General features: G+C 40.7%; 1 protein-coding gene across 1 annotated transcript in view; it reads left to right on the top strand.

The window, feature by feature from the left end:
* LOC124139625 (urea-proton symporter DUR3-like) overlaps positions 1 to 11,395 on the top strand; it is a 58,604-nt gene extending 47,209 nt beyond the window's left edge. The window contains exons 4-7 of the mRNA XM_046506853.2: positions 1,920 to 2,553; positions 5,397 to 5,562; positions 6,691 to 7,106; positions 7,821 to 11,395. Coding sequence (XP_046362809.1) covers positions 1,920 to 2,553; positions 5,397 to 5,562; positions 6,691 to 7,106; positions 7,821 to 8,482 — 1,878 coding nt within the window. The 3' untranslated portion in view covers positions 8,483 to 11,395. The remainder of the gene's footprint in view (positions 1 to 1,919; positions 2,554 to 5,396; positions 5,563 to 6,690; positions 7,107 to 7,820) is intronic.
* The last annotated feature ends 897 nt before the right edge of the window (positions 11,396 to 12,292 follow it).

Below are 12,292 nucleotides of genomic sequence, written 5' to 3'. Positions count from 1 at the left end.
TTACAATAAACGTTTTAACCCCTGGGCTACCCCAGCGCCCTCAAAAACTCGCAAGAGCGTTTTCGCTTGATGATGACCAAGGGCGGGACAGCCCGTATACATATCGTCGGTACTGGATGATTAAATAAATAATGTAGGTTACAAGACCCATTTAGCCTCCTTATCGATCTGAAACCGCTTCTTGCAAAATAATAAAAAAGGAACAAAATGTCAATGAATGTGTCATTTAAAATCAGGTATTTACTGTTGGTTGGAAAAGTCAGCCATGGTGTGAGTGGTTTACAACATGGCGATAAATCTGGAAAGGAAATCTTAGAACAAATCACTTTCAGATCGATACCTTTGTTCTTCGATGTTGAAACACCGTATCCTAATTATAGACCAGCAGGAAAGTAGTTTTGTTTGCCGTCAAATTGATAGACAGTATGAATTGATCGTCACATCTCTTTATTACCCGTATAATATGCTAGTAAGTGCCAAAACTCGCGAGATCTCGTTCAGGCGTCAAATACGCCATGTTTGTTTGTCTGCGGGGCGCAAAGTGCAAACAGAAATCGGAAACACGGTTTGATAATCAATCTTCTCTGCCCACTTCACATTCACTTCAGTATGGAGTTTCTTTGAAATATGCCTCTTATTGTTTGCAATTAATGGGAGTTGACACGTCAATGGCAAGGAAGAGGTAAGTTAGTTATCGACCGCCATGGCGAAGGGATAGGCGCAGGTTGTCGCCATGGCTTTCAGATTCTCCATTCACTGTAGTCAAGATTCGACTTAATAACTGATGAACTTTGATTGAGCATAGATTCCACATGGCCTCAAGACTAACGCAGATCTACATTATGAAAGCGCCGGTTCCTTATCTTTGATTTCATCTTGGATCAATTAAGAAATCAGAGTATGCGTGGTAGTATGACCGTTAGGCGTGGTAACCACAAAATATCACAGGCTTTTAAAGTGAAACGCACCTAGTCCATATTCATTATCTTCTTTTGATAAAAGAGAAGGTAACTTAAACTCTGAAGCCACTTTAGCAGTATAATGCCTTATTGACTTGTCGGGTTTACGTACTATTTATAAGTCTTTAAAAGGACGTTCCGAAACCATCCAATTGTTTATTGAATTAGATGTCCAATTCCTTGTATCCTTTGCTCCGTTATTAATTGGAAAAATACTCTTGAATGCTATTTTAAAGATTACATTTTTCTAGCTTTCTGAAGTGAATATCGATTTGGCTTTCGAAATGGCAGTTCCTATTATTCATAAGTCATACCAGTCTCTTTGAAGGCAGTCGGTGGTTACCACTTCGTTGCCACGTACAATTAAACGGACTCGTGTTCTATGTGGCTAGATGAAGTAACGATCTGTTTTCTTATTGTAGCTGCTATAAGATATTTGTAGCAGGACACATTTACATATATCGTGTTGGGAATTTTTTTAAACTGATCCCGAAATGTATGGGGGATGGTCTTAAGAAACGTCAAAATCGATCTTTGTACACTTTTATCTTATTGTTAGAGAGCTTTTTCCAGTCACTGATTCAGGACGGGGCGGTGGGGTTGTGGTTAAAGCGTTCGCTCGTCACGCCGAAGACCCAGGTTCGATTCCCCACTTGAGTAAAATGTGTGAAGCCAATTTCTGGTGTACCCCGTCATGACATTGCTGAAATATTGCAAAAAAGCGGCCATAACCCCTAACTTACTCACTGATTCGGGATAGAATAATGTTTCCTCTGAAAGAAAGAGCCAAACAATATTTTGGAACACACAGTACCTTTATTTTCATGAAATCCAGTAAACAAATAATTGTTTTTTAAACCTGATCCGAAAGAATGTTTCCAAGTATGGTCGCCTTATTTGAGACGTGTCTCACATTAATACATGTTTCATATACTAAAGTATCTATGTTTCGATTCGCAGATCATTCACGCACGGTTCGGCTCCGTGGCCCACAAGGTGTTCTGCGTGTTTGCTCTCCTCACCAACCTCGTCATCACCATCGGCATCATCCTTGCTGGACAGGCAGTCATTCAGTCCCTCACGAAGAACACCTCGGACGAGTTCTCAGTCCTCATCATGGCGACTCTCTTCGGCTCCTACTCCCTCATCGGCGGCCTTGGCACCACCTTCTACGTCTCCTACTTCAACGCCTGCCTCGTCTTCATCCTTCTCATCGTGTTCGTGGTGAAGATCCTCCACAACTCGGAATCACAGTTTGATAGCGTAGGCAACGTGGAGAAAATGTACGAGGCGGTGTCGTGCATCAAGGCGTCTGACGACACCGAGTACGGCTACCTCTCCTTCAGGTCCATGTCGGCGTTCCTGTACGGCATCATCGAGGTGTTCGTGTCGTCAGCTGTCACGTACTGCGACCAGGCATCCTGGCAGAGCAGGATTGCGGCTAAGCCCGTGCAGGGCGTGTGGGGTTTCATCCTGGCAGGGTTCATGTGGTTCTCCATCCCTTCAACGATGGCGACGACGACAGGGATGGCCTACCTCGCCATCAGCTCCACCAACGGAAGTCACATGCTCCTTCCGGGAGAAATAGATGAAGGTGAAAATATGGTGCAATTATGAAATTAAATTGAAATACAACGCAGGACAATGTTCAGTGAAATTCCAATTTGAAAATGTTGGGTTTTGTGCAGACAAGGGTAGAAATGGGGACTTGATGGCTGCAATGGCTTTTCAGTCTGGATAGTAATATTATTGGGCCACCACAAGACAAGGCTATTCTTAGATGGTTCGGATGTCACAGATGCTAGATGCTTAGGGTATTATGTTAGAGAGCTTTTTCCAGTCGCTGATTCAGGACGGGGCGGTGGGGTTGTGGTTAAAGCGTTCGCTCGTCACGCCGAAGACCCGGGTTCGATTCCCGGCATGGGTACAATGTGTGAAGCCCATTTCTGGTGTCCCCCGCCGTGATTTTGCTGGAATATTGCTAAAAGCGGCGTAAAACCATACTCACTCACTCACTCGGATGTCACAGTGAGACTATTCCCAATATGGCAACTATGGGGAAAAGTATTAAAAGCAACATATATCAATTATTAGGTTCTTTGATAACGTCTCCATAAAACTCTCCACTGGACTGAAAGGAGAGATGACTTCAACTTTCCCTTTATGTCAAGCAATATTCCTGCAGCTCCAGCCTTTTGTTACTGCGCTCTTTGAAATCTTCGTAGAAAGAGCAATCGACCATGCTCTTTCCACGGCGAATTCAAAAAGCGTCATACGAATCTCGCTCAAAAGTTGTTTTGTCAGGGTTTCAAGGCCTCAGTAAAGCTTTCAAAACCTTTTATGATAGATGTGTGGGGTACATTAAATTTTACAAATTTGACGCATCAATAACAAAAATTATTTCCGAAGCACTTCCTTGCTTTGACTTTTACCATAAACGTGAATTTGCCTTAAGTTTGCATGTATTTATGACGGGTGCCACCGGGTGGGCAGGATACACTTAGTTTTCGAGAACACCCGGGATCCTCTTTATTTGATGGTGATTCATAAACGCTTATCGTCGGAATAGTACAATGGACCCTCCTGTTAACAGAATTTTTTTTATGATTCTGGAAATATTTTTGGCACTTTTAGTTGGACAGTCAACAACATTGGCTAATCTTTTCAGAATTGGCTGACAATATGTCCAGGCATAACTACCAATACTTGAACAACAGCCTCTTTAAGCTGTTCTTAAAATGTGTTAGAAATGGTTGGTCGATATATAAAGTTGTTCGACAAGCATTATGAAGGTCTTCAAATAACAACAAAACGAGACAGTTAATTTGAAGTTAATATGTTAATTTGAACAATTTTAACCACATTAATAGCTACATTTGTGTATATATGTTTACACCATGTGATTAAGGATTTGTTTTTACGCAAACGGTACCCAATACGTTAAAACTCTTTACTGGACAAATATATACAAAATTAACATGAGAAAATATCTTAAAGGAACAAAACTTTCCAGCAGAATTTAACGAATTCTTATAAGCATTCCTTTCTGATGCTATGTACTCCAATAATTCAAGTATACAATTCTACATCTGCTGTAACATCTGTGAACTAATAATAGATTTTATAAATATGATACGTAGACGGGTAATTAATGTAATCTTTGTGACAAGAAGATAGAGACGTTTGACCTATTCAGCGATTGCAGCAAAATTACCTTCAACACTGGTTGAACATCAGCTCTTTACTTAAAGTAAATATTACTACACAGCATGTAATCCTTGGCTCTCAGTTAGAATTCACGATCCCTCCAAATCTCATAATTCTCATTTGCAAAAAAATCGTATTAATATGTACATAGCACATCGTTCAAGAAAGAACCTAAACAAGCATAATTTAATTTTCAGAAGTGGTAATTTTGACAGGTTTTATAAAAAATGATAGGCAAAAGAAATTATTCACCCATGTTAGATAGTGGTTAAACATTAAACAATCAAGAAGTGGTTATTCGATGGTGATTTATTTGATACGAGTATCATAGTGTTGGACCCAACTTTGCAATGTTTCGTGATTGTTTTCACCTAAGTAATGTTTTGGCAAAGTTTGTTATGTGGTCAAATCCAATTTTCAAGAGTATGCTTTTTTTGGCCCACAGTTTACTTGTGTATACATGCCCTGCCCTCTATAGTTGAATGTAAAATAAAATTAAGTATACTTTATGTTTGAGCGTTAAATGAAAGTATTGTATTTGGTACTGTAAATTTATGAAATTCAACAAAATATAACAATTTATGAAAACACAGCACGAAGTACTATGCATCTCTGCTTTGACATCAGAAGAGAATTTATGGATGTCAACTTCTTTATTTTGAGGAGTGAGTGAGTGAGTTGGGTTTAACGCCGCTTTTAACAGTATTCCAGTTATATCACGGCGTGTCAGCTTAATGTGGGAGGTGAGCCCGAAGTGATGCAGATCTAAGACGTTTTACACTTCGGTGAAACCCAAGAGCACGGGTATGGTGCTGACAAACCTAGAAACATAATTGGGGCGAACCGGGATTCGAACCCACAATCATAGGTTTCTGGCGTGCCCAAGGGACGCAACTCTGCACAGCGAATCGCGGCGCCTTAGACGACTGGGCCACCCGTGCCCCCTTATTTTGAGGAACACAACGTTTCGGATTACGTGCTTACTCCATTAGGTGATGAAGGAAACTTTATGTTCCTCATAATAAAAAAGTTGAAATCCATAAATTCTCTTCCTCATGTGTATCACTTCTAAATGCCTTTCAAAGACTTCCATTTTGTCATTTCATATTTTCGGATAGATGTACACTAGTATTATCTAAAAGTAAACAATACGAGTACTTCCTAATTTCAGTATTCTGTCCAGTATTCTCAGAACCAAGATATAATTTATCTAAAAATGGTCATCTACAGGTCTGGTGACGCCCCTGATAGCGGAGAAGATTCTGGGGTCGGCGGGAGGAATACTTGTCCTGACTATGGGAGCAATGGCGTTGATGTCGACGGGGTCGGGAGAGGTGATGGCTATCTCTTCCATCATCGTCTACGACATCTACCAGACATACATCAACCCCTTCAGGTCAGTGCGACATCGTCCACGTAGATTAAACTTTGTCTCGAGTTCCATCCCTCATGTATGGCCGCCGTGTTTACGACTGCAGATGTCCCTAAGGTGACATGGGGATGAGGATATTTTCTTGTACTTGTAGTAATGGACTATTTCCTTCATTATATCTCCTTCCATGACTGTACTATGTATCAGTCTAACTGACGTCAAATTATGACGTTATCGCAAGTGATTGATAGCATGACGCCATAAACAGCAATGGTAGTATGTCATGCGTCTACAAACTTTAAATCGACGTGTTTTCGCGAACACCTGGGCCCACTTGCACAAAGCGATCATAACTACAATCAATCTTAGAGACTCACGTCGATTCTAAAATTGTCTTAGCTAAAGTTTACAACCGTTCCACAAAGCGATCTTAGGGCGATTGTAACTTTACAAGTTCTTAAGTAGCCGATCTTAACAAAGATCGGAATCTTCAGCCATAAAGATACGAAATTTTCCCTTGGTCATGTTTAGCAGACGACGCATTTCCTTGCACACCATAATAAAAATCGCCATCTTTGTTTTTATGGTACAATATTTAAGATCGATTTTAGCAATCCTAAGTTGGTCCGGGGCAACTTAGCATTTTGATCTTAACTTACAACTCTCTTAGTTAAGATTGCTTTGTGGAACGGGCGGCTGATCGTAACAAAAATTTAAGATCGCCTACTTAGTGAGTTACAATCAACTTAGCCCTAAGATCGCTTTGTGGAACGGGGCCCGGGGCCCACTTGCACAAAGCGATCTTTGTGCTACGACTATTGTAAGTCTATGTTAAAGTATGGGAGTTACGATCATCTTAGCGCTAAGATCGCTTTGTGCAAGTGGGCCCTGGTTTCATTACTGACTTTCAGTGATTTATTAATATAAAGTTCACCGCTGTTTTGTCTTTCACGCCGATGTAATCTGTTTCGGTGGATAATCGAGACTTGTTATTCTCTGGCGTTAACGTTTTATATATTATTTTGAATAAATAAATCTTGAGCATACGTGGCATTGCATACAATATCGTATGTATTATATATTTTATTCATGTTTATAGAAAAAAAATTGAATATTATAGTCACTCTCATTTACCTGTATCACACATTACAGATATAACCTGAAAAGTGTGCACTGTATATTGTGCGGAAGGGTAAAACGTGAATCTGTGACCCAACAGAACAATGACGGGGAGGACTTCTGCGCATGCGTTGACGCCACTCGTTGCCACCATTGTGTGACGGACTTGCAGAAATACAGTAGCAAAAAGTCCTACTCGGCGACCGAGAGTTATAAATGCCCAACACACGGCAAGTACCGCGAATATCAGGACTACCTCATTAACTTCAAGAACATGTGCATTGTCTGGGTCACGATCGGCATTATCCCTCTGGGACTGGTTGTGTTCGAATCAGGCATGGATCTCAACTGGATCTTCTATTCCGGCGCCATAGCAACCATCCCGTGTTTCCCGCCAGTCCTTCTGTCCATTCTGTGGGTGAAGGCCACGGGGAAAGGGCTTATTGCAGGTATTATTGATCATTTCATCTTGAAATAAGCGTTACGATATTTGTCATCTTGAAATAAGCATCACGATATTTTAAAAAGATATTAAATTATTTGTGCATATTTCAACAAATTGAAACAGCTGCTGGACCATTATATACCGTGAACCACACATGGCGATGAACTAGCTTCATGTAATCGACCAAAATGACTGATTGGTGAAATAGCCAAGAGTTGTCTTCGTAATGTAACTTGCCCAAGTAGGATACTAGTGTTAGTTTATAGCATAAGTCGCTATGTGGCTGAAATAATACCGATGTGACGTTAAATTTTAACTCACTCACCTTATAGCATAATTTTTAAATTCCTTGTAACTTGAGTAGTAACCAAATTTACACACAGTAACATGGTCTGAGTCATATGTGTATATCCTGGACATAAGGGCGGTGGGGTAGCCTAGTGGTTAAAGCGTTCGCCAAAGACCTGGGTTCGATTCTCCACAGGGGTACAATGTGTGAAGCCCATTGGTGTTCCTCGTCGTATTATTGCTGGAATATTGCTAAAAGCGATGTAAAACTATACTCACTCACTCATTCACTTGCGACATGGTGCTAGATGTTCCCATAATATGATGATTGTTGCCAGAAACTTGTTTCACCATCACAACAAAATATGTATGTATGTATCGTCATGCGATATCGTCACAGACGCTGAAGTTCCCATTTTCTTTTCCCTAGGCAGTCTATGCGGGCTCGTGTGTGGAATCAGCGCTACACTGATAGCAGCATCCTTCTATGAAGGGGGTCTCAACAAATTCCTCCTAAACACTGTCCAAGACTACGCCATCCTCGCTGGGACGTCTAGCAGCTTCGGCGTCAGCCTCATCGTCTGCATCCTTGGCTCTCTGATGACGCACAAGATCTCGTCCACCGAGGACGAGAATCACGAATGGTACAAGATGTACGACATCGACAACCCCTTGAACCCCTGGGAGTTGAACTACCGTGAGGATTTGAAGGGCTACGAGTATCAAGGGAGACCATCCTTCGACCAGATGTTCAGCGCGTTCAAGTCGGCCAAAACCACAGCCTACATCGCTGGGAGTTGTGCCATTGCCCTTTTCGCTTTGGTGATTCCTTGCATCATGGCTAGCTTTCCCAATATGGATTTTACCCAGTTTTCTATGTGGGTGACATTCACTCAAATCTGGGCCATCGTCATGGCAATAATTGTCATCGTTGCACCCCCAGCCGAGGAGATCTCACGGATCATTAAGCAGTGTAGGAAAAACAAGGGCATGGATACGCAGGTGATAAAGAGCCCTATACCAGAATGCAATGAACTTATTGTGAAGGATTACGACATTGTTGGGAACAGTGACCAGCCTACGCATGTATGAAGCTGTACGCCACGGAACATGACAATAGCTAATTGTTTTGTTCGGATTCTTGGTTGTGACTTAGCTGTATTTTGGAGGTAGGACAACAACCTCACAAATTCTCTCGTAAGTGCGGGTTATGGTTTTCAATGAAATATGATGCGGAGCGGTTATCAAGAACGTGACTGAATGTCCTCCAAAAACCAAAATGGCCACCAGACCGGACATCAGCCACCGGAAGTGACGTCATCGCGCATCGCGCATGCCAAAAAAAATGGTTGTCCTGTTTGTGTAAATGAATACTGTATTCACTGGGGTCTCCATCTCCAACCAAGACAGTGGTTAGTCATGACAGGCTGAGGGTAGTACGCTTACGTACCCTACAACACTAGATGAGATCGTAGTTTAGCAATGTACACGTGGTTAAATATACGAGTGTATTCCATAGCAATGAAGTTGATATGTGTCCGTATCAACGTACACGTGAATATGTAGGTGTCTTGGCGTGTGTTAGGTAAGTCGGTAGACATAGTGTTATATTCAACCATTTCATGTGAATCTCTGGCGATCTTTCAAGTAATCAATCAAACTAGAAATTTCGCATTGATAGCGTAATTGTGTATCTTCATCCTAGAGGACGATACTGTGAAAGGATTTTTATTGTAAAGCTTATTTCGTACGTTCATATTTTGATATTGGTTTTTATTTCTAGACCATCATGGATGTAATTTGGATGTACCCAGTTTGTGTGTAACTAGGAACTACTATTTCATCTACATAACATTTTAACATGAGATACATGGGAATGTATCTATGCTTCATACGTTCACATCATGACATATCAACGGTGCATAGGGTGTCGTAATTGTTTTCCTTACATCATTCGTAAAGGTTTAAGTGTAGTGAGATAGGGTAGTGTACTAAAACAGTCTGGTACGTTGATACCGTACGACAAGACCGAAATGCAGTACGTTTGGGTTGACACATCATACGTAAAGGTATAAGTGTGGTGAGATAGGGTAGTGTATTAAAACAGTCTGGTACGTTGACACCGTACGGCAAGACCGAAATGCAGTACGTGGGATTGACACATCATACGTAAAGGTTTAAGTGTGGTGAGATAGGGTAGTGTATTAAAACAGTCTGGTACGTTGACACCGTACGACAAGACCGAAATGCAGTACGTTGGGGTAGACACATACGTCAAGGTATAAGTGTGGTGAGATAGGGTAGTGTATTAAAACAGTCTGGTACGTTGACACCGTACGGCAAGACCGAAATGCAGTACGTTTGGGTTTACACATCATACGTAAAGGTTTAAGTGTGGTGAGATAGGGTAGTGTATTAAAACAGTCTGGTACGTTGACACCGTACGACAAGACCGAAATGCAGTACGTTGGGGTAGACACATCATACGTCAAGCCAAAATTGATAAGATTAAGATAAAAACACTGTACGTCAAGTTAGATTTTTTTTTCTTTTTTATATCTTCATAGAGAACCACGTACGTCAAAATTGGAAATAGCGTATGTGGAGGAACTTGCCGTACGTCAAGGTAAAAATGAATATCATCATGGTGGAATCCCCGTAAAATCAGGATAAGACTAACCTACGTGGCGGGGTAATCTCCTCGTGAATTACGTCATTATTGACATACATGACGTCAAGATTGATATAATGTTCGTAAGGATTCCCCCGAATGTCAAATTTCAAATTAAAAATGCCTTGCGTCAACACAAAAACGCAGTAGGGTGATTTTTTGGAACGATGTGCAAACTTAGTCCATAATATATTTGAAAAGGTTGATGATTCCATTCAGTACTGACTGATAAGTAGGAAACTTACTATATAAACTGTGCACTATCCTGGAATATATCATCCCCAGTAGCACTTGTGAACATCATCATCAATTTTGGTATTCTTGTCGATGAAATGTTTCTAGAAAAGCAATGTCCTTTTCTTTACCGGACTTAACGTACTATGCATATCAATTTAAATTTGCATTTTGATATACGTACAGAGTAAACCCAACTTCAGTCATATTAACCTATCGGAAGATCATTCACACCGAAGGTTAACGAGTGCTACCGGAGATTACCGATGTCGGCATATCACGTTGTCTTGTTCTCCCCGAGTTGACCTCATCTGAAGAACGTGTTCAAAATATAATACTTAGTTTTGTAGACATATTATTGGCAAAAATCAATTATTATTATAAAAACATGTATGTTCATTCCATATAACCCGGCTCGAGGAAGTCTGTAGACAAAATATATAATATTATTGTGAAAATGAGTATGCCAAATTCCAGTCACGTGGTTTCCAAAAAAGTTGCTCAGCCAATAAGTGAGAGAAAAATTACTTAATGTCATCAGATAATTAGTTTAAAGTTAACGGTATGTATGTTTATACTAAAACGCAACAATATGTAGGAACGAACAGGACAGACGCGCCCAAGCCCCTTTTATATATTACCAAACGGATTTACAATTAACTAAGCAATTAACACACTATTATTCTGAAGTCCTTGTTAAAGGTCATATGTGTATATTGCGTGTGAGATGATCATTAGAGAAAAGCACTTCATACCACATTCGATTGGTCATTTACTCTAGACTCCGTGACCAAGTCTCTTTCAGACATGTTTTCTTCTAGGCCAAAAGGGAGAGAGCAATTCTTCCCTATAGTACGTGACGGTAATGGAGCATCGGTTTCAGCAGACCGAAGGAAGCATTTTTAGATTCGGAATTTGTTCACAGATATTGACGGACTCTCTTCCTTCGAAGGGTGTTATTTTATTATATCTGTTCCCGCTGGTACAGGATTTTGTAACAAATGTTTGCTGTTGATATATGCAATGTTGTTCAAATGTGATGTTATTTAATACTGTTTCCCATATGACTAGTTTAGGTAAATAAAGTACAAATAAGCGTCTCCTGACGTCATTGTTGATGTTGATGGTATAGTAGAATTGTTGATTACATCTAGCAATAAAGTTGTTGGATACAAATACGGTTTTTATTGTTTAGAAGCTATTGATGACTATTCTAAAAGAGTAGATACTAAATGATTGTGCCGTATATCGATAGAATGGATCGGTAATTCAAGACAAGAATGAAGAAAGTGAACATGGTGATATCCTCCTCTTCATGTACTTGGAGCAACAAAATCATGAAAGTTAAAGAATTATTTTTTATAACATTGTTTTTGGTTTAACGCCGCACTTTGCATGATTCCAGTCATAAGACAGCGGTTCGAAAACTAACGGGGGGCACGGGTGGCCCCATCTTCCCGAGGAAAGAGAGTTAACTGACTTTAAAAGTCCAGTTTCCACCCTTGCCGAACTTGGCTAGAATTCCTGGGCTCGATCGTAGCGCCACCAATGGTTATTATGAGTTATGTCCCTTCTGAGCTTCTCCTATGAACCAATCAGATTCCACCATTTGCATTTGTTTCAAACTAAATGGCGGCGCCCAGTCAAGAGGATCTGATCGGTAATCAAGATCTATATTGTGATAAAACGGGTCTTACATCGCGAAGTGCATCAAATCACGCGAGCACCTTGATTAAAAACATGAAAAGGTTTCGAAAATATCTGTTGACAACGAATTGCGAGATTTTGTGTGGACTATGCATAGACTCGTTAGTCCATCCAATATTTAACCCCATAATACCAGCCTGGTTCGGCAAGGGTGGACACTGGACTTTAATAGTCAGTTAACTCTCTTGCCTCTCGAAGATGGGGTGGCCCAGTCGTCTAAGGCGCCGCATTTCGCTGTGCAGAGTTGCGTCCCTTGGGCACGCCAGAAACCTATGGTTGTGGGTTCGAAT

This window comes from Haliotis rufescens, unplaced genomic scaffold (assembly GCF_023055435.1).
Source record: "Haliotis rufescens isolate VD_foot unplaced genomic scaffold, xgHalRufe1.0.p SCAF_7, whole genome shotgun sequence".
NCBI lineage: Eukaryota > Metazoa > Mollusca > Gastropoda > Lepetellida > Haliotidae > Haliotis > Haliotis rufescens.
The sequence above is the reverse complement of the archived record's forward strand: the minus strand, read 5'-3'. Positions and strand labels throughout refer to the sequence as shown.